Source organism: Panthera leo, chromosome E2, assembly GCF_018350215.1.
Source record: "Panthera leo isolate Ple1 chromosome E2, P.leo_Ple1_pat1.1, whole genome shotgun sequence".
NCBI lineage: Eukaryota > Metazoa > Chordata > Mammalia > Carnivora > Felidae > Panthera > Panthera leo.
In genome coordinates, this window is record NC_056693.1 from 14,028,245 (window position 1) to 14,049,436 (window position 21,192).

The 21,192-nt window shown below is 52.0% G+C and overlaps 1 protein-coding gene and 1 long non-coding RNA gene across 6 annotated transcripts; one reads left to right on the forward strand and one right to left on the reverse strand.

The window, feature by feature from the left end:
* Positions 1 to 241: 241 nt before the first annotated feature.
* LOC122208124 lies at positions 242 to 5,984 on the reverse strand. Of its 2 annotated transcripts, XR_006197118.1 has the most exons (4): positions 5,579 to 5,984; positions 3,459 to 3,536; positions 1,154 to 1,235; positions 242 to 376 (listed from the first exon to the last, which is right to left on the reverse strand). It is a non-coding gene; the product is annotated as an uncharacterized LOC122208124 (long non-coding RNA). The 2 variants fall into 2 exon arrangements; XR_006197117.1 differs by lacking the exon at positions 5,579 to 5,984 and having other exon boundaries at positions 3,459 to 3,546.
* COQ8B (coenzyme Q8B) lies at positions 2,728 to 20,835 on the forward strand. Of its 4 annotated transcripts, none has more exons than XR_006197116.1 (15): positions 2,728 to 2,804; positions 3,222 to 3,326; positions 3,480 to 3,599; positions 3,736 to 3,802; positions 5,598 to 5,675; positions 9,210 to 9,332; positions 9,479 to 9,564; positions 11,514 to 11,654; positions 11,743 to 11,824; positions 12,514 to 12,607; positions 13,932 to 14,073; positions 14,220 to 14,327; positions 15,213 to 15,376; positions 16,780 to 16,845; positions 19,501 to 19,524. XR_006197116.1 is itself a non-coding variant. In XM_042918824.1 (15 exons), the coding sequence occupies exons 2-15, from the start codon at positions 3,225 to 3,227 to the stop codon at positions 20,283 to 20,285; spliced, it is 1,578 nt and encodes a 525-aa protein (XP_042774758.1). In that variant the 5' UTR covers positions 2,728 to 2,804; positions 3,222 to 3,224; the 3' UTR covers positions 20,286 to 20,835. The 4 variants fall into 4 exon arrangements, 3 of the variants coding, with proteins under 3 accessions (XP_042774758.1, XP_042774759.1, XP_042774760.1); XM_042918824.1 differs by lacking the exon at positions 15,213 to 15,376 and adding an exon at positions 20,004 to 20,835 and having other exon boundaries at positions 19,501 to 19,587; XM_042918825.1 differs by lacking the exon at positions 15,213 to 15,376 and adding an exon at positions 20,004 to 20,835 and having other exon boundaries at positions 2,737 to 2,808; positions 19,501 to 19,587.
* The last annotated feature ends 357 nt before the right edge of the window (positions 20,836 to 21,192 follow it).

The following is a 21,192-nucleotide window of genomic DNA, read 5'->3' on the forward strand; positions in this document are numbered from 1 at the left end:
TCAAAGGGGGCAAGGACTGACTTTGAAAGACGGAAATTCTAGTGACCTGGGTTCGAGACCCGCCTCTGCCACTTCCTGGCAGAGTGTTACCTTGAGTGTGTGACTTCTGTTTCCCAGCTCCTGCCCCAGCCCCAGGCTCACTTTCTCACCTGTAAAATGAGGATACATAATACCATTTTATTGTTTTCGAAAACGTGTGTTCAATGCCACAAGAGCCAAGCATTTTTGAACAACAGGGAAATTAAGAACCAGAGCAGCGAAAGAATTTATGTAAAGGCAAAGCGAGGATGCCTGTTTTCAAATCCTGGCTCCAACAGTCACTTTTGGGATGATCTTTCCCCACAGTCTTGTCTCCTCAGAGCCTCAGTTTTCTCATCTGTAAAAAGGTTAGCGTTAATAGTTTTCTCGCAAGACTGTTATGGGAATTTTTACTTATTTATAACAACATTTACATTTGTACGCTTGCTTTGTGCCAGGTGCTGTACCTGCCAGTTTATACCCCAACTCCTGTGAGGTAGGGATCATCATTTTCCCTTGCACAAACAGGAGAACAGAGGCACAGAAAGACAAAGCAGTGAGTCCAAGATCACACATCTAAGTTGTGTAGATTTGAATTCAGGCCTACTTAACCTAAAGCCTGGACTTTGGTTGCCTACAGGGCAATATAACTTGTTTAAGGCTGTGGGTGTTGGAGAAAGAGCCAGAAGTTGAGTATTTCCTCTAAATCAGATCATATCTTCCTCTGCTCAGAACCCTCCCTATCCCACTTAGGGTAAAAGCTGTAGTCTTTACTGTGCCTCACGATGCCCTAAGTGATCCGGCTCTGGTTACATCCCAGACCGGCTCTCCTCTGTCTTTCCCCCTCACTCACTATGCCCATCAGCCTCTTTGCTATTTCACTGAGATATTTTCCACCACGGGGCCTTTGCACTGGTTGTTCTCTCTTCCTGGAATGTTCTTCCCTCACATATTCCGATAGCTCCCTCCCACACCTCTTTCAGGTCTTTGTTCAAATGCTACCTCCTCAGCTACCTCCTCAGCGAGGTCTTCCCTGACCACCCTGTTTAAATTCAAAATTTTCTCTCCACTCCCTGCCTCCCTTCCCTGGTTTATTTTTCTCCTTAACACGTATCACCTTACTAAATATACTTACTTATTTTGTTTATTGTCCCCCTCATTGGAAGCCAGCACCCAGAGGGCAAATAGTTTTTCCTGGACTCTTCCTTTTGTGGCCCCTAGAAAAGTACATGATAAGTGTTTAATAGAAATTTTGGAAAGAATGACTTTTCCATAAGAAGTTTCTCTCATGTATAGAGCTTTTGTTCCGTACCAGGTCCTGTGCCAACCTCATTACAGACGCTATTTCACTGCGTCTCTTTCTCTCACTAACACAGAGCAAGAGAGGATGCTACAGCCCCATTTGACAGATGGAACCCTGAGGCTGAGAAATCGGCCAGCCTCTAGCTGGTCTTTGCTGGTCACCGCCAGGCTATTTGATATGACCCCATAAATGTGAACCATGTGGCACCGGACTTCACACTATCAGCCACAGTCCTGTGGCTATTGTCATAGGTGCTTTTTATATATTTTTGCCCCCAAGGGTGAGCTGTCACCCAGCTCCTGAGTCAGACCCTTACGTCTGGAAGGTGATGGGGGTGTTTTGTCTTGAAAATGAGTCATCTGGGGGTGGGGCATCGGGCACAGGCCCAGGGCTCTAAAATGAGTCATCTCTTCACAGACCAGTGAAAAATCATAGCAGGATCCCCCTAACAAATCATATAGGCTGGGAAGATGAAGTCCAGAAAGAGGGCTCACATAGCACAGGCACAGAGACAGGGAGGTCTGATTCCCGACAAGAGGGGTTAGAGAGTGGGAGGGGAGGGTTCTGAGAGGGAAGAGGCACATCGCTCCTTCTCCCAGCCGTGAGAGAGATGCCCCAGCCAGCTGCTTCTATTCCAGACTGTGAGGAGGGGTGAGTCAGCCTGTTGGGGGGGGGACAGGCTTTAAGCCTGCCTGTATCCCCAACCCCACCCCCCAACACACACCCAGATGGACTGGAAGCTGGTTTTCTGGGATGCCAGGGCTCCTGACTCAGCACTGGGAATCTTGGCTGAGTGTGTTCTGGGAAATGTCAGGCCTACAGGAAACAGAGGGCCCCCACTCACACCATCCCGCAGGTGGGCGGGGAGTGAAGAGAGCAGGGTGTATGAGAGAACAGGGGCCCAGTGTGCAAGGGGCTGAGCATGAGCGGGTTTATGTACACAGGAGAGTTGAGAGTATGAGAGAGAGACAGTTGGCAAGCAAGGCATGGGGTTTATCTGTGCAAAGGAAGAGGCTGGGTGCCAGGTTGTGGGTGTTTGAAGCAGAGGCAAAGTGGAGGGGCTCCCAGGGCAAGGGAAATGTTTGCTGGGAAGACGTGTTCAAAGGAGACATCCAGCCTGCTAGGGGCAAAAATAAGAAGGGACATTGGCAAGATGTTCGTGCAGAGCAGAGATGCGGAGTTTGTAAAGGATGTTTGCAAAAAAGACGGTGTGGGGAAGAGAAAGGTCTGCCAAGCACACAGCACTCAGGTGAGCGGAAGAGCACGAAATGGCACGTGCGCGTTCCTGCGGTGCAGCGACAATCCCCAGCAGGCCCCAACGCCCACCCTTAGGCCCCGCCCCTCACGCACAGCGGGGTGTTCTACGTGCCAGTCAGTGAGTTGCTGCTCCGCCATTGGCTAGCTGGCCGGAGTGGGCGGGCGTGCGGAGATTCCCGGAAGCGCAAGAGGCCCCGGCGCGTAGTGGACCCGGATCCAAGGAACAGTGGGTGCTTAGCAACGGGGGGAGGTGCCCAGTAATGGACGGGGGTGGGGGGCAGGAATTGTGAGTGCCTAGCAACAGAGAGGAAGGCGGTGCCTAGCAAGAGGGGGGCTCAGAGGAGTGGAGAGGTAGCCCTGGAGGATCTGTGGGTGTCTAGCAACCGGGGAGGACCCTAGCAACGGCGGGGAGTGGGACAGGGCGAAAGTGGGTTTTCGGAGGTGCGCAGGAAGAGCTATGGGTTCCTAGCAACCAGAGAGGGAACCAGGAGAAATTCGGGGAATTATTGACAGGAGAGGAAATCTTTGGTGGGTGGGACTATTAGGGTGGACACAGAGGAATGTGAGGGCTTGGCAAAGACAAGGCAAAGCAAGGAGGGCAGTGCCAACTCCTACCCGAATAATCCCTCCTGTTCTCCCCCAGGCGATGCGGCTGGAGGTGGGGGGCTTACTGCGGGGGACTTGTGGTCAACTGAGCCGGACTGTTGGTCTGCCTTGTGGGGCCCTGGGGCCTGGGCCCCACTGGTGGGTAAGAGACTGGGGGCGGGGGGGGGGGGGGGCGGGGATGTTCCTAGGCGGAAGAGGCTGAGGGAAGCCTTAGGGGGTAAAATAACAGGGAGGGGTCCAAAAGGGCCAGGAACCCGTGTCCTCCACTCCTTACCAATATCCACTTTTCTTGCAGGGGCCATGTGGGGGTTCTTGGGCCCAAATGTTCCATAAGGATGGGCCTAGCAGAGGCCTGGGTGAGGAGGACATTCGCAGGGCACGGGAGACTCGTATCAGGAAGACACCCCGGCCCCAGGTATCATTGTCTCCCACCTACCCAGCAACACCCCTTGAAGGCAGCTGGCCTCCCAAGCTTGGGGAAAGGTATGGCGGCAGGTTGGTTGGACTCCCTGGGCACCTTCCCACCCTCAGACTTTCTCCCCATTTCCCAGCTGAGCGACCGCTCTCGAGAACGCAAGGTGCCCGCTTCCCGCATCAGCCGCTTGGCCAACTTTGGGGGTAGGTGTGACTGTGGGAAATTGTGACCTAGAACAGAGGAGGCCACATTTATAGAATGAAGTAAGGGAGAGGGTGAATCAGAGACAGGAAGAGGAGTAAGAGATGGAAAGAGAAGGAAGGCAAACGCTTGCAAAACTAAGAGAAATAGAAAGGAAGGTAACATTTATTGAGAGCTTGAATGTGCAAGGCCCCATGTGCACTCGATCTCTGCACAGAAGTGATGAGTGTTAGTTTCCATTCTGTAGATGAGGAAATGGAGGCTGAGGGAAGAGAAGTGACTTGACCCTATATTACACAGCAGGATTGTTCAAACTTCAGGTCACGATCTGCATGAAATAATTCAATGGATTGCAGCCAGCATCCAAAAGAATAGAATGGAATATGTGGGTGCACATGTAAAGGAAATTTTCGTTTCATGAAACATTACATATATTGTATATATAACATACATTTATATTATATTACATATGTATCATGTATCTATATACATACCATATATATGTATGTATGTATACATATCTACTGTTATAATGCAGGTGTCTTCTTTAGTATGGATGATGGTTCAAGTTTTAAAGATACTGATTCACAGTCTAAAGAGGGAGTCAAATGCACTGGTTAGAGCTTTGATTTCAGGCTCAAGGTTCAAGGGGTTGATTCTGCTACACCCTTGCTTTGTGACTCTGGACGGGTTACTTAACTTCTCTGAGACTCGATTTCCTTTTCTGTAAAATGGAAGTTTTTCTGTGAAACTTATCTCACGCAGGTGTGAGGACAAGATGAGGCAATGCATATAAGGTGCTAGGAATGGTTCCTGGCAGGTAGCAAGTGCTCAGAAAATGCCAGTTGCAATTATTTACAGAAATGGGGATAGTGCAAGAGGCAGATAGACTCAAGATGCCTTTAGGGACAAGGAGACAGAGGAGGCAGAGGAAATCAAAGGCTGAGAGATAACATCAAAAGGAGGGACAGAGAGAAGGAGGCCAAAACAAATGTACCATGTGGAGGTACATGTGGAGGGGGAGAGATGGAGAAAAACCAACTTAGACAAGGAGAGGCACGAAGAAGATGAAGTGTGGACAGAGAAACGGGATCATAGGAAGACAGAGAGACTCAGGGGGATCATTTGGGGGCCTTCTTACTCTTGGCTGCACACTAGAATCATCCAGGATGCTTAAAAAATATATATGAGGGCAGCTGGGTGGCTCAGTCAGTTAGGTGTCAGCTCAGGTGTTCAGCTCAGGTCACGATCGCATGGTTTGTGAGTTTGAGCCCCGCGTCAGGCTCTGAGCTGACAGCTGGGAACCTGGAGCCTGCTTTGGATTCTCTGTCTCCCTCTTTTTTGCCCCTCCTCCACTTGCACTCTGTCTCTCTGCCTCTCTCAAAAATAAATAAAGCATTTTTAAACTATATATATGTGTGTATACACACACACACACACACACACACACACACACACACACACATACATGAATTCCAAGGATCATCTCAGGCCATGATAATGGGCATTGTATTTGCCAAAACTCCTCACGTGACTGAGATGTGCAGCCAGGGGTGAGAACTGCTGACCCCGTAGATAGACATGGAGAGAGGGGTAGGGAAAGAGGCAGCTGTACCTTGAAGGGAACCCCAGGCAGGGAGAGAGTAGGTAAGAGACTGAGTTGGGGACAAAGACAGACAAAGAGTTGCCAACAGAAAGCTGGGAGACAGCTTGCTTAGGGAGAGGCTGAGCACAGACAGGGGATCGGGGGAGAAGCCCGGGGCAAGCAGGTACCCAACCTTCTCTCTTACTCCCCAGGACTGGCTGTCGGCCTGGGATTGGGAGTGCTGGCTGAGGTGGCCAAGAAGTCCCTGCCAGGAGGACATCTACCATCAGGTGAGTGAGCCAACTGCCTGGTTCAGACCTTGACCTTGCTGTGTGACCTGGCACAAGTGGCTTCACCTCTCTGAGCCCCGGTTTCCTCCTCTGGACAATGGATGATGTCAATGATGATGATGTACCCACCTCTTCGGGTCATTGTGAAGACGCTTTCAGGGTCATGATGGGGAGAAGTATATCATGTGAGAAAAATAGGAGTGTCGGGGTCTGTGGTCAACAGAGATAGAAAGAGAGGTGTTGAAATTAGCCCTGGTGGCTAAGATTCCACCAACAAATCAATGTCTGGAAACAAAAATGGGGGTAGATATTCTGGATTAAAAAGGGACTAAGGCCACAGTAACTGACAAATGAAATGTGTGACCCATAATTGCATGTCAGTTTGAGAAAAGTTACTATCGAAGACTTTTGGGGACAAATGGGAAAATCTGAATAGGGGTATTAGAGATATTAGAGAATTAGTGTTCATTTTCTTAGGTGTGATTATGGCACTGTGATTGTGTAGGGGAATATCCTTACTTTTAGCACAGGTTGAGTGCAGCTACATGTAAATGGTCTGCAAAACTGAGTGTTTGGGCACATACACACACACACACACACAGATAAATTATGCAGGTGAGGCAGAACGTGAAAAGTTTGAATCGGGTGTGCAGGTGTCCATTATACTGTGTGTGCAACTTTTCTGTTCGTTTGGATTTTTTTCAAAATAAAAAGTCGTGTATAAGTGGAGGATTAGGCTTTAGGTAAGGCCATACTGAGTCTACACGCTGTTCTGCCACTTCTGTGCTGTGTGACCCAGGGCCAGGCACTGTACCTCTCTGAATGTCTTGCTTCCTCACCTTGAAAATGAAGGCATTGGTAGTTGTCTGTTTGTTTTTTTTTTTCCTTAATGTTTATTTTTCATTTGTGAGAGAGAGGGGCGGGGGGGTGGGGAGAGAGAAAGAGAGAGAGCATGCAAGAGTGGGGAAGGGGCAGAGAGAGAGAGAGAGAGGGAGACAGAGAATCCAAAGCAGGCTCCAGACTCTAAGCTGTCAGCACAGAACCTGATGCAGGGCTTGAACCCATGAACCATAAGATCATGACCTGAGCTGAGGTTGGACGCTTAACTGACTGAGCCACCCAGGCGCCCCAAGGCATTGTTAGTTCTTACTTCCTGGGCTGATTGTGGGGACTGAGCCAGAGAATCCACAGACACACTTGGAATTCTGCCTGGCACAGGGCAAGCCCTAGCTAGGGAAAGAGCTCAGTACATTTTTTTATCAAATAAATAAAAGCTTAATATATGCTTTATTGGGGTGCCTGGGTGGCTCAGTTGGTTGAGCGTCTGGCTTCAGCTTAAGCTATGATCTCACAGCTTGTGAGTTCGAGCCCTGCCTCGGGCTTTGTGCTGACAGCTCAGAGCCCGGAGCCTGCTTCGGATTCTGTGTGTCCCTGTCTCTCTGCCCCTCCCCTGCTCACGGTCTGTCTCTCTCTCTCCTTCAAAATAAATAAACATTAATTTTAAAAAATGAATAAATAAATGCTTTATTGAGTAATCGTATAATTTCTATGTGGAGCTGTGCACGTATCCTAAGCGCGAAGCTTGGTTCATTTTCACAAAGTGGATACATCTGCTTCCGCAGAGCAAGGAACCCTAAGGCAGCAGTTCTCAAACTTTTTGGTCTCAGGAGTCTGCACACCCTTACAATTTAGGAATAGATAAACAAAATGTGTTATATTCATACAATGGGATACGATTCGACTGTAAAAAGGAATGAAGTACTGATCCATGCTACGATGTGAATGAATCTTAAAACTATCTTAAGTGAAAGAAGCCAGACACAACAGATCACATATTGTGTGAGTCCATCCATATGAAATGTACAGAATAAGTAAATCCATAGAGACAGCAAATTGATGGTTTCCAGGGGCTCAGAGGGAGGCGGTTGGGAGAAATGCTGGGCGGGGCGGGGGGGGGGGGGGGGCGGGCGGTGACTGCTAATAGGTATGGGGTTTCTCTTTGGAGTGTGAAAATGTTCCAAAATTGCTTGTGGTAATAGTTGTACAGCTCTGAATATATTAGAAGCCATTGAACTGTATACCTTAAAGAGGTGAATTGCATGGTTGGTGAATTATATCTCAATCTGTTAAAAAAATAGAATGAGGACCCCAAAGACCCTTTTATGGATTATATTTTTGCGTTGTATTTATGGGTTTTTACTGCATTAGAGATTAAAACAGAACATTTTAAAACACAAGAATACACACACACATTCCATCAGCTGTCAGAACAATGGCATCGGGGCTCCTGGGTGGCTCAGCAAATTAAGCGTCCAACTCTTGATTTCAGCTCGGGTCATGATCTCACAGTCGTGAGATTGAGCCCCGTGTCAGGCTCCACACGCATCAGGCTCCACACTATGTGTGGAGCCTCCTTGAGATTCTCTCTCTCTCTCTCTCTCTCTCTCTCTCTCTCTCTCTCTCTCTCCCTCTGCCCCTCTCTCCTGCTTGTGCTCTCTCTCTCTCTCTTAAAAAAAAATGGCATTGGGGCGCCTGGGTGGCTCAGTCATGATCCAGCTCAGGTCATGATCTCACAGCCCGTGAGTTCGAGCCCTGCATCGGGCTCTGTGCTGACAGCTCAGAGCCTGGAGCCTGTTTCAGATTCTGTGTCTCCCTCTTTTTCTCTGACCCTCCCCTGTTCATGCTGTCTCTCTCTCTGTCTCAAAAATAAATAAATGTTAAAAAAAAAAAATTACCAAAAAAAAATGGCATCATCACAGGTCATGGAGGTTCTGGAAAACTCCACCGAACACTTATGGGAGAATGAGAATAAAAAGGGGCAAATAACATTAATATCATTATGAAAGTAGTTTTGATCTCACAGAGCCTCCTTGAAGCGTCTCAGGGGCCCTCAGGGTTTCTAGAACCACACTTCGAGAATCACTTCCTCTCATTCTCTGGAAGCTCCTATCTGCCCGCTCTTGGCCACTTCTCCTTCCAGGGGAAACCACCCTCTTGGCTTCTGACCCCCAAGATTACTTTTGACTGTTTTTGCTTTTTACACCAACGGAATCGGACAATGTATTCTCACATGTGTCTGGCCGCTTTGGCTCAACGTTCTGTTGGAGGGATGCCTCTGGGTCACTGTGAGTTGACGCAGGCTGTTCATTCAATGCCGTAGGAGTCACTTTGTGACTGTTTCCAACATGCCTTTGCTCATGCAATGAACTGTCGCTTGGCTTGTTTCCGGTGGGGGACTGTTCTGAGGAGTGCTCTTTGGGAACCTTCTAGGACTCTCCGGACGCACACATGCATTTGTCTTGGGTACATACCCAGGAGAGAAGTTACACCAGGTATAGGTGTATGCTCTACTGGAAACTTCCCAGAGGGCCCATGCCATGACACTCGTCAGCAGTGTGGGTGTTTAGGCTGCTCCTCGTCCCTGCCAACACTTGGCATTGCCTTTTTCATTTTAGCCATTCTGGGGATTATGCGGTAGTGCTACAATGATTATTTTTGTGCTTGTGACACAAATGATTATTCTCTGCCCCACAGAGAGCGGCACCCGGCCAGGCTCCAGTCCCTTCCTGTCAGAGGCCAATGCCGAGCGGATCGTGCAGACCTTGTGTACAGTTCGGGGGGCCGCCCTCAAGGTTGGCCAAATGCTCAGCATCCAGGGTACAGCGTGAGCCTCAACTCCTGACCCTTGACCTCACGTCTCCCCCACCCCCACACACCAACAAGCACCAACTTCAGATACTCCCACGGGGGCCCCTCCCTCGCCTCCTCCCTCACTGCTTCCCCTTGTCCCCCTGTCTCCCAAGACAACAGCTTCATCAGCCCCCAGCTTCAGCGCATCTTCGAGCGGGTCCGCCAGAGCGCCGACTTCATGCCCCGCTGGCAGATGCTGGTGAGTGCCCGGTCGGGGAGGGCTGGTGAGGGAGGCATGCTCCACCCGCCTGACCCTCCTGGCTTCATGGCTCTACTCCCTGACTGACTCTGAGCCTCAGTTTCTCTGTCTGTAAAACGGGGACCACTAAAACACGTCTCAGAGGATCGCTGAGATGACTAAATGAGAGAGTGGTGCAGGGTGCTTGGTCCAATCCCTGGCAGGCTCAGGGCTCTGTCACGGCTCCTAAAGAGGCAGGGATGTGCCGTGGTTGGGGGCCAGACTTTGTGAGTTCAAATCCTGGCTCTGCCGTGTACTGCCTGTGTGATCTCAGACATGTGGCCTGACCTCTCTGTGCCTCAGTTACCTCATCTGTGAAATGGCGGTGGTGATGGCAACACCCACATCATAGGGTTACATAAATCAGTATAGGTAAAGCACTTAGAAAGGGCCCCTGGCACACGGTAAGTGACATGCCAGTTCTAACTGTTATTAGTACTGGTTTTTTAATTAAAGGCGATCATGTCTGTAAATAGGTTGGCACAGTGCCTGGCACTGAGTAAGTGCCCAAGACACGAGCTGTTCTTCTAATAACTGGCTAAGGGTGTGGAATCTGGATCCAGCTGCCTCCCTTCCTTCTGATCTCTGTTCTGCTCACTCACCACGTGACCCTGGGTATTACTGCCCCTCTCCGAGCCACTCTGGATAGGACCCGGCTCACAGGAAGCCCTCTGTAAATTTTAGCTCTTTTATTTTTCTTTAAGTTTATTTATTATTATTTTCATTTTTTTAATTAAAAAAATTTTTTTTAATGTTTATTTATTGTTGAGAGAGAGAGACAGAGCATGAGTAGGGGAAGGGCAGAGAGAGAGGGAGACACAGAATCCGAAGAAGGCTCCGGGCTCGGAGCTGTCCGTAGAGCCTGACACAGGGCTCGAACTCATGAACTGCAAGATCCGAAGTAGGATGCTCAGCCAACTAAGCCACCCAGGTGCCCCTTTAAGGTTTTATTTATTTTTGAGAGAGAGACAGAGCATGAGTGGGAGAGGGGCAGAGAGAGGGAGACACAGAATCGAGCTGTCAGCACAGAGCCTGGTGTAGAGCTCGAACCCATGAATTGCAGGATCATGACCTGAGCCGAAGTTGGCCGCTTACCGACTGAGCCACCCAGGCACCCCTATTTATTTATTTTTGAGAGGGAGGGAGGGAAGGAGGGAGGGAGAGAGAGAGAAGAGAGAGAGAAGAGAGCACAAGCTGGGGAGGGGTAGAGAGAGAAAGAGAGGATCCCAAGCAGGCTCCGCGCTGACAGCCTCCTATGCAGGGCTCAAACTCACAAACCGTGAGATCCTGATCTGAGCCGAAACCAAGAGTCAGATGCTTAACTGTCTGAGCCACCCAGGTGCCCCTTAGTTCTTTGTCACGTTATGTTTTTCTTTTATCTTTGAGAGAGACAGAGTGCAAGCAGGGGAAGGGCAGAGAGAGAGGAAGACACAGAATCTGAAGCAGGCTCCAGGCTCTGAGCTGTCGGCACACAGCCCAACATGGGGCTCGAACTCACAAGCCATGAGATCATGACCTGAGCCGAAGTCCGACACTCAACCGACTGAGCCATCCAGGCGCCCCTTCTTCTTTATCACATTAACCTTGAGTTAATGATACAATATAGGAGTATAATGAAGGATTATTATCAGTCTTGACTTTACATAATAGCAATCCCCACAATAGCCCACATGGCCTCAGGAGTACAGGTTCAGGCCGGGTCTCTCGGTCTGCCAGCACCTGGCTTGTCACCTTTGCCAAAAGACTTAGCCTCGGTTTCCTCATCTGTAAAGTTGGGTAGTAGCCAGGAGCTTAGCCTAGAGGCCAGCATGGGGTGAACGGGATTATTAACACATAAAGCGCTCAGCACGGAGTGAACTCCTTTGCCCACAACAGTGATGCTGGTTGTTTCTTTTGGCCACTGTCCCCAGAGAGTTCTCGAAGAGGAGCTGGGCAGGGACTGGCAGGCCAAGGTGGCCTCTTTGGAGGAGGTGCCCTTTGCTGCTGCCTCTATCGGGCAGGTGCACCAGGGCATGCTGAGGGATGGGACAGAGGTGGCCGTGAAGATCCAGGTGAGGAGACAGGCAGGGCAGGGGTGGGCACCCCGCTGTCCCGGACGAGTGACTCCCGCTCTCCGTCCCTCCCTGCTCCTGCTCGCAGTACCCAGGCGTTGCCCAGAGCATCCAGAGTGATATCCAGAACCTGCTGGCAGTGCTGAAGATGAGTGTGGCCCTGCCTGAGGGTGAGGCGGCGCTCCAGCCCTGGCTGCGGCGGGGAGAGAGTGGGGCTCGGGGCAGGGTGTGAGTGTGGGCGAATGTGTAAGTCCACGCGTTTGAGACAGAAGGGACACCAAGGCAGGGAGAGCCCAGAGAACCTGAGTGTGTGAGAAGAAGACGAACTTAGAGATTCTGACACAACCAGAGACAGAAGCCTATGCTGAAAGAAACAGACACACAGGGTGCCCAGAGAGGGACTGGAGGTCTGGAAAAGAGCCACAGTAGCAGGAAGGGAGGTCTGGAAAAGAGCCACAGAAGCAGGACCTCTTGCGCGCGTGCATGTGTGTGTGTGTGTGTGAGAGAGAGAGAGAGAGAGAGAGTCCTGGACACAAGATTTCGAGGCCGTGAGAACGGTGTGAGAGGCTATGAAAAAGAGAGAGTAGGTGGTGTGTGTGACCATAGAAGAGATGCCTGGGGACTGGTACACAAGCCTGTGGGAGAGGCCCCAGGAGAGACTGCAGAAGAGGCCCGTGTGAGGGCCAGACGGCAGGTGTGTGGACAGACGACGTGGTAAAAGGCATGGAGCAGAAGGTATGAGGGGCTTCAAGAGACAAACGGACAGCGAGAGAAAACGTCCCTGAGTGGAAGCCTGGGGGTGGCTGTCATGGCGGGGACAGGCCGTGGCCTGCCCTGGCTGACACGGCTGCCCCCTCAGGCCTGTTTGCTGAGCAAAGCCTGCAGGCCTTGCAGCAGGAGCTGGCCTGGGAGTGTGACTACCGCCGTGAGGCGGCTTGTGCCCAGAACTTCAGGTGAGCTGAGCCCCCTGCGTCCCTGCCGCCCCCCACCCTCCCCCCCAGCCCCGGGACCCCTTGCTTCCCTCCCAGGAGGAGAGGGAAATGGATATCCCCACCCCCCAGCCGCTGGCAGCTGGAACCCTGGGGTGGGACCTGCAAACTCTTTATTCTCTTCACTTGCTCATCCATCTCTCCCTCACCCCTGCCTTGATTTACCCCCTGGGTCCTCTGGGAGCTTGGGCACGCCACTTCCTCTCTCTGTCGCTTTTCTCATCTGTCGAATGGGACACATAACCACATGGAGTCAGGAGGAAGAAGGACTTGTCGACAGGCACTTAGTCATGCCACGAGATACCGTCATTCCACTGGACAAAGAATAAGCAGTCTGACAGTAATGCTGGTGAGAGAGGACAGGGCTCCAGGCCAACCCTTACATACCGTGGGCAGGGAGAGAAATTGAGATAAGCATTCAGTTTGGCATCATCAAGGCTCAATATTCCCATACAACCCCGTAATTGCCCTCCTTGCTAAATAAATGCTCCAGGGCCCCTTGGGCTGGTGTATACCATCAGCCTTTTCCAGAATGCTCAGAGCAGCAATAGCCCCAAAGTGGTCACAACCCAAATCTACGAAGTTCATCTAGCAGGGTAGATAAATGAAGGCATAATCCATCAGCGGAATATCACACAGCAGCGAAAATCAATGAACCAGCTACGGGGAACCATGTGGTGGTATCTTAGAAGCATCGTGATGTGCAGCAGTTAAAATACATTCGGTGAGACCCTCCACAGCATGGCCCACGGGTTTATTGAGCCAAGGTCTGTAGATACGGAGCAAGAGAAGGGGCAGTAGAAGACAGTGACTAGGGGCATGGGCCCTGGGCTCGGATGTGGGATTCAGTCCCAGGTCAGCCCTTAGCAGCCTGGGTGGCTGAAATCTGCATGCTTGGGACAGCATCCTCCTCATAGGGGAGTGAAGGAAAAAGGGGATTGTGCTTTAATCAGCCCAGCAGGAGTGGCTCAAATACCGGAGATTTTATAACAGGGACAAAAATACAAGTGTCAAAGTGGGGCCTTGAAGAGGACAGGATGAAGTGGGCTGGGTGAGAGCACTCGTCTGTGAGATCTGGAAGCCCCCCTCTCAGTACCCTTAGAATAAAACCCACATCATTCCCCTGGCCTTCACGACCTCCTTGCCCCCCTGAACCACCCCCTGCCCAGCCCTCCCACTGGTCCCAACCACGAGTCTTGCTCATAATCTTTGCCTCCCAAATCTTACGTTGACACACTTACCTCAGTCGATTATGCAGTCCCGTCCCTTCCCTTCCCTTCTGTCCCAGGCAGTTGTTGGCAGGTGACCCTTTCTTCCGAGTGCCAGCTGTGATTGAGGAGCTGTGCACGACGCGGGTGCTGGGCATGGAACTGGCTGGAGGGGTCCCCCTGGACCAGTGCCAGGGCTTAAGCCAGGACATCCGGAACCAGGTATGTGGTCTTGAGGGGACAGTAGGGAGGGCACTGCCCCAGGTCAGTGCTGGCAGGGCTGGCTAGACACGTAGTCCTCCCTCTCCGGTCAGAAAGAGCTTTACAGGGGCCGACTCCGTGATGTCTGTTACTCCTCCCCACTCCAGATCTGCTTCCAGCTCCTGAGGCTGTGTCTGCGGGAGCTGTTTGAATTCCGATTCATGCAGACGGACCCCAACTGGGCCAACTTCCTGTACGATGCCTCCAGCCACCAGGTTGGTTCCCTAGGATGTGTATCAGGGTCCATGAGCTGCTGTAACACATAGTTCCCGAACATTTCAGTAGCTCAACACAATAGTAGTTATTACCCACATAACAGGCTGGAGTGGCCGTCCTCCGCACGGTGGTTCAGGGACCCAGGCACCTTCCCTTCTGTGATTGTGCCATGCCCTTAGGCCTTGCCATGCTCTCCTTCCAGTGAAAGGGGAAAGAGAAGTTAAGAGGGTAGCGCCCTGCCTAACTGCTTTGGCCAGACGTGGCCCATCATTCCCTATATCATTCCATTGATAAGAACTGGTCACACAGCCTGTCTAGGTGCAAGGGCTGCTGGGAAACGGAATCTCCGCGAGGCAGTGGTTGCCTAGTGGCACCGCTTACGGAAGGCTGTTCATCATTGCCACGCTTGTCATTCACTTAGAATGCGCCAAGCGTCTACTGCCTCTTGACAGTGATGCCAAGACAACTCTGATCCTTGCCCTTCTCAGAGTTCCCAGAACAGCGGAGGGACCCGTGACCAGACAGTGATGACTGAGTAGTCAGTACCACGATGGGGAAACGTGGGCCAGAGTGGCAGTGAAGGGGAAGCACAGGGGGCTGGGGGAAGCCAGGGAAAGTGGCTGACTCAGCACGGCGTAGGCCAGGTCAAGGAAGTTTTATCAAAGGCAGTGCCATTCAAGCTGACACCAGAAGGATGAGAAGGGGAGGGCCACCTGAAGAGCAGCGAAGAGTGTTCCTAGCAGGGGACACAGGGTGGCCGAGGGTCTGGACTGAAAGACTTAGCGTGCCTGGCTGCCAGATGGCTTTCCAAAGTCGTCTGTACCCATTCTGTCCCCAGAGGGATCTTTCTAAAAACAAATCTGGCCAAGCTGTCCCTTCTGCAGCTCGCCAGCCGCCTCAAGATCAAGTCTGAGCCTTCTGCTGAGTGTGATGTGGCCCCACTGAGTCTCCAGCCTCAGTCCCCTGACACCTCCTCCCCCCCCAAGTGCACAGATACCCTGTATCCCTCCTAGGCTCAAACTGCTTGGAAGTATTTTTCTAACTGCAGGTAAGGGGGTGTGATAGGAGTCCTGACATCAGTTTACTGGGTCTCAACATCTTTTTTTATTTTTATTTTTTGAGAGAGAGAGAGAGAGAGAGAAGAGAGAGAGAACAAGTGGGGGAGAGGCAGAGAGGGGGGAAAGAGAAAATTGCAAGCAGGCTCCACGCCCAGTGTAGAGCCCAACATAGGGCTCGATCCTACAACTGTGAGATCATGACCTGAGCTGAAATCAAGAATTGGATGCTGAGCCACCCAGGTGCCCCTAACAGCATTTTTTGTTTTAAAGCCATAGAGTAGAGAATATCAGTGTGTCGCAGATGGGAGGGATCCAGAGTATTTCAGGATGCTTTTGTTTGACCTTATATTTGTGTGTGCATGGGCACTGGTGTCCAGTATGATCTGTATTTCTTACTGTGGGTTGTGATCAATAGTGTGAACCCTGCTGCCCTAAAGAAACTCTTACACATGTGTCCACAGGGCACTGTTTTTAATAGCCAGACCCAGAAGTAACCATGGTGTCCATCAGCCAGCTAAACGCCTTGTGATAGATTCACACAACGAAGTCCTTACACAGTAGTGAAAAAAATGAATGAGCTCGAGCTGCACATAGCAATGGGGATAAATTGCAAAACCATGCTGGGCACAAAGAATAAGCTGCAGGACACCTATCATAAATGCCCTTTGTATGAAGTTTTCTTAAATGTTGATTTATTTATTTTGAGAGAAAGAGCGAGAAGGGGAGAGGCAGAGAGAGAGAGAGAATCCCAAGCAGGCTCTGCACTGACAGTGCAGAGCTGGACACAGGCCTCGAACTCACAAACTGTGAGATCATAACCTGAGCCAAAACCAAGAGTTGGACGCTTAACCGACTGAGCCACCCAGGTGCCCCCAGTAGGAAGGAAGTTTTAAAACACACAAAGCATTACTATTTATTGCTCACACATGCCCGAATATGTAGAGAATATAGAAATTCACACATGGGAATTTCAGGAAATGATAATTTAGTAATAATAACTTTAGGAAAGTGGTGGCCCTGGAGGAGAGGATGGGGACAGGACAGGCTGGGGGCCGTGGGAGGTATTTAATATTTTAAACCGGGTGGTGGGATTTGTGGGTGTTCATTTCACTTTTCTACGTATTTTATTCTTTAGATTTCTTTCTATGCCTAAAACCTGTTATTATAAAAATAAGTAGGACCAGAAATATAAAAGCCATGTCCCTTCAGGTTTTATGCAGGGGTGGATGGGAAGTGTGGGCCCAAAGCCAGGAACCCAGGGAGGCAGCCAGGCCGGGACTCTTGAGAGGAGAGGCAGGGTGTGGGAAGGGACCCGGGTGCCCCACCCCCCACCATGGACAGTGGGGGTGGGGGGTGGACTCCCAGCATCCCTTTTACCATCTCCCATTCCCAGGTGACCCTGCTGGACTTTGGTGCAAGCCGGGAATTTGGGACTGAATTCACAGACCATTACATCGAGGTGAGTCCCCCCAACTCTGGTGTCTTTGAAGGGCCAAGCCTTAAGCCCACTACTGAGGTGAGGGGGAGAAGGAGCAGTATCATGTCTGGAGTTAAGAAATCAAAAGTAATAGTAACAGTTAACAAATACCAAGCCCTTAATATGATGTCAGGCACTGCTTTAGGTGCTATACATGTGACACCTGATCTAAACCATAGTGTGTGGGGGCGGGACCATTTTTAGTCTCACTTTACAGAGGAAGTTACTGGAGCTCAAAGAAGTTAGGGATCCAGACTCAGGGAGCCTAGGTCCAGAGCCCGGGCTCCCAAACCCTGACCAGCTCCCTTCTAAGAGGCCCACAGTGGCCATCCTGCCACCTCCCCACACCCCAGGCTGTCCCAGGCCTTAGTGTTCAGCCTTACACTCAGATACCTCCCTGGCAGGCTGCTTGTGGGGGCGGGGGGCACAGCTCTCCTCAGGAAGCGTTTCTTCACTTCTGCTGCCCGTCCTTCCCACCCACTTACTGGTGGCGTCTCGTTGCTTCCAAGGCATCTCATTTATTTGTTGAGATTAGCCATTTGACCTGGGTCTTCTATTCATTTACTCATCAATCCAAATATTCTCTGACAATTCCCCCTGTACCCAGCCCTCTTCTGGGCCCACGGACAACAGCAACCAATCCAACCTACTGTCCACCTTCACAGAGCTCACAGACCAGGAGGGAACAGACAGTAAGGACCCAGAGTGGTCAGGGCTGGAATGGGGAAGCACGGGAGACTGTAGGACCCCAGAGGGGGAGGCTGGGCCAGCCTAGGGGGTCAGGGAGAGCTTCCTGGAGGAGAAGCCCTCAGAGAAGAAATCTGAAGGATGAGGAGGCCAGTCAGGAAGAGGCAAAGAGGGTATTCCAGACTGATAACATAAAAAGGCCAAGAGGAAAGAAGGGATATTCCCGTTAGAGCAGTGCTTCTCAAACTTTAGTGTATATGAGAACCCCACAGTCCCCATGACCAGCATGATCCTATTAAATGCAAATTGTGGTCTGGAGTCAGACATAAGATGCTGCATTTCTAACACACTCTCAGGTGATGTCAAAGCTTACTGGTACAGGACCACACTTTCAATAGGAAGTCCTAGAGGACCAAAAGGAAGTTCATTTCTGACTGGGCCAGCAGGTTAGGACAGAGTAGGAGCCAGCTCTGAGGCCAAATCACTCTGGGTCTGAAAAGCCATGCTTTGCAGCTTGAACTTTAATCCAGGTACCGTGGGGACCTATGGAAGGGATTTGAGCAGGGAAGCACAGAGAATTAGAAAACTCCCTCAGAATAGCAGGTAGCCTGGGAGACTGGGGGCTGGGAGCCCAGGACAGGGAAGAAAGGACAAGGCCCAGGGCTCTGGCTTGGAGACTGGAGGATGATGGGGCCACTGGTGACATAAGGACAGGAAGGAGGGGCTGGCAATCCCCCCCCCACACACACACACATACACACAGGCCCCTTGGGCCCTCTCTCAAGGCCACTGGAGGCACAAAGCTGAGGCCTCTCTCTGTGTAGTTGGGACATCTTGTGTGTCCCCCCATTCTCCCCCAGGGCTATTGGCAAGGCTCTCCTCCAGTCTCTCCAGCCTTTTCCAGTTTAAAAAAGCCCTGTCACACCAGTCCCTGAGGACCACAGGCCTGACAGATGGCCAGACAGGCTCGGGCAGGGGGGACTGAGACAGACTAGAACTGCCACATTTAATTCCATATTCCCCTTCCTCCCAAGAAAGTGGTTCAGATTTCCACTCCTCGCCTTGCTATTCCCCCAGTCAGCCTTTGTCCTTTTCTGTGAAGTAGGGACCTTCACATGCACCTCTTAATAATGGTAGCTCATCATGGTTATGGCTCTTTCTACAGGCAGGCTCAGTGCTAAGCACCCCACAGATCCCACCTCCTTTGTCCCTGCAGCCACCCATGAGGAAGACACTTTCATCATCCCCACTTGACAGATGAGAAAGTGGAGGCCCAGAGCAAAGCGACTTGCCCGGAGTCTCTCAGCCAGCAAGTAGCTGGGATGGAGCCCAAGCAGGCTGGCTCTGGATTCTGTCTGTCCGCGCCCTCAACCCCTGCTCTCCCCACGTGCACTCACGTCTGGCGAGGTGCCTAGCTCCGCACACTAATTTGCCAAACAAAGGTTCACCAAGGATCTCCTGAATGCCAGACCTTGTGCCACATGGGACTAAGCACAACCGGGATCCCCGTTCTCTTGGGGCTCCAAGCCCCTGTAGGAGACAGACAACCAGGCAATGACAGAGATGGCCCCATGGCAACCTCACATGCAGGTCTGGGTCATGGTCACATCCTTGTCCAGTTGAGTGTGTGGACCCACAAATAGCACTTGACATTTACTTCCCTCTGGCTGTTTCACTGTGGTAATTTCCAGGCAGGCACTATGTTCCAGGCCAGGTGGGTAGAACCCCTGACCACCCCCACCCCCAGGTTCTGGAACGGTCTTGAGGGAGATATAGATAGGGGCAAGGTGAGGAGGGAGCAGCTTCTAGGGGAGAGGGCTTAAGTAGACGAGAATGCAGGTGGGTACAGGGAGGGCCAGGCTTCTAGCTGGTTCATCTCCAGTTTTCAAGAGCCCTCCTTGAACTCCACTCCCTTGGCCTTTGATTTTCTGATGAACACCTGTTTCCCAGGTGGTGATGGCAGCAGCCAATGGAGACAGAGACCGGGTCCTGCAGAAATCCCGGGACCTCAAATTCCTCACAGGCTTTGAAACCAAGGTTGGGAAACACTTGGGGGGCGGGGGGGGGGGGTTGGGAGCTGCTTATCTGTACTGGGGGGGCTCTGGGGAGGAGTGGGGGAATGAGGGCTACTTGGCTACACAGAAACCCTGGGGAAACGCGCCCCATTTATCTATTCTAGAAGGAGGGAGTGGGGGACTGCTAGTGGGTACGGGGGGTGGGGAAATGGAGGCTGTTTCTCTGTTCTAGGGACTGAGGGCTACTTTTCTATTGGAGGCTCTGAGAGGAAGTAAAGAGCCATTTGGGGGAGGCCTAGAGGTTCTGGAAGGAGTGGCAGATACTTAACACTCCTCAGGGAGTAGGGGGCTTGTGTTTATACTTGAGACTATGAGGGAGATGGGTTAAGTGGGGGGCTGTATGCCACACTGCGGGTCTCTTGCTTTCCCCATCCATAGGCATTCTCGGATGCCCATGTGGAGGCAGTGATGATCCTGGGGGAGCCCTTCGCCACCCAGGGCCCCTACGACTTTGGGGCAGGTGACACTGCCCGCCGAGTGCAGGGCCTCATCCCTGTGCTGCTGCAGCACCGGCTGCGCCCACCGCCGGAGGAGACCTATGCCCTGCACCGCAAGCTGGCAGGGGCCTTCCTGGCCTGCGCCCGCCTCCGCGCCCACATCGCCTGCCGGGACCTCTTCCAGGACACCTACCACCGCTATTGGGCCAGTCGCCAGGCCTAGCCTCTGCCTGCAGCCTCCTGACCAGAAGGGACTTGGGTCAGACCCTTTAGATGGCCTCCATCCTGTGATTCTGGCCCCAAAGCAGGCCATCCACTGCTGTGATGCCTCCTTTCCATTCCCCTGCAAGCCTGGGGACCATCCGGTCTGATTTCCCCATCTTGCCTAGCTCCCTTCCTTGGGGCTGGGGAAACCTCCAGCTAGGGAACTCCCAACTTCACACCCCCATATCCTGATCTTCCCACTCCCGTGTGGGCACCCAGGAACTCTACGCCAGGGATTAATTTATTTTTGCCAACGTTTAAGAGCCTTAGGCCCTCTGCACCCAGTCATGCAGATCCAGACTCATCTAGATGGGGAGCCCCACACCTCTGGGTCAGGTCTCTCACCGATCTGGCCAGTGAAAGGGGAGGAGCGGTGGCTGGTGGAGGCAGCCCTCACCTTTGCTGCCCTCACCCCTCCACCAGCTGCGTTCTCCCGGGCTCTATCCTTTCTGTGTGTTGGGGAGGGGGTAAGGGAGGGTGTTTGAAACTTCAGTCAGAATAAAAGTGGCTCTCCCTTTCCCGGCTCTTTTCTCTGCGCTGGGTGGCGGTGGGGGTGGGGAGGAGCTCTCAGCCAGCCTCCAGGTGCAGATGGCCAGCCCCCTCCCATCCTCTGGTCTGAAAGCCCCAGCCCTGCCTGGGCCATCTGTTGCCGGGAACCTCCTTCTACCCATTCCCTCCCACTTGCCCGCCCCCCCCCCCCTCCCGCACGTGCTGACCACCTGCTCGAAAAGGCCAAGGCAGCTGAGAAGGCCAGCCCTCCCCGTCCACGTCCCCCCCCCCCCCCCCCCCCCCCCCCCCCCCCCCCCACGGCCACCTCCCAGGCCCCTCGCTCCCTCCCCTCGGCTCCCAGCAACCTCGCCTTTGCT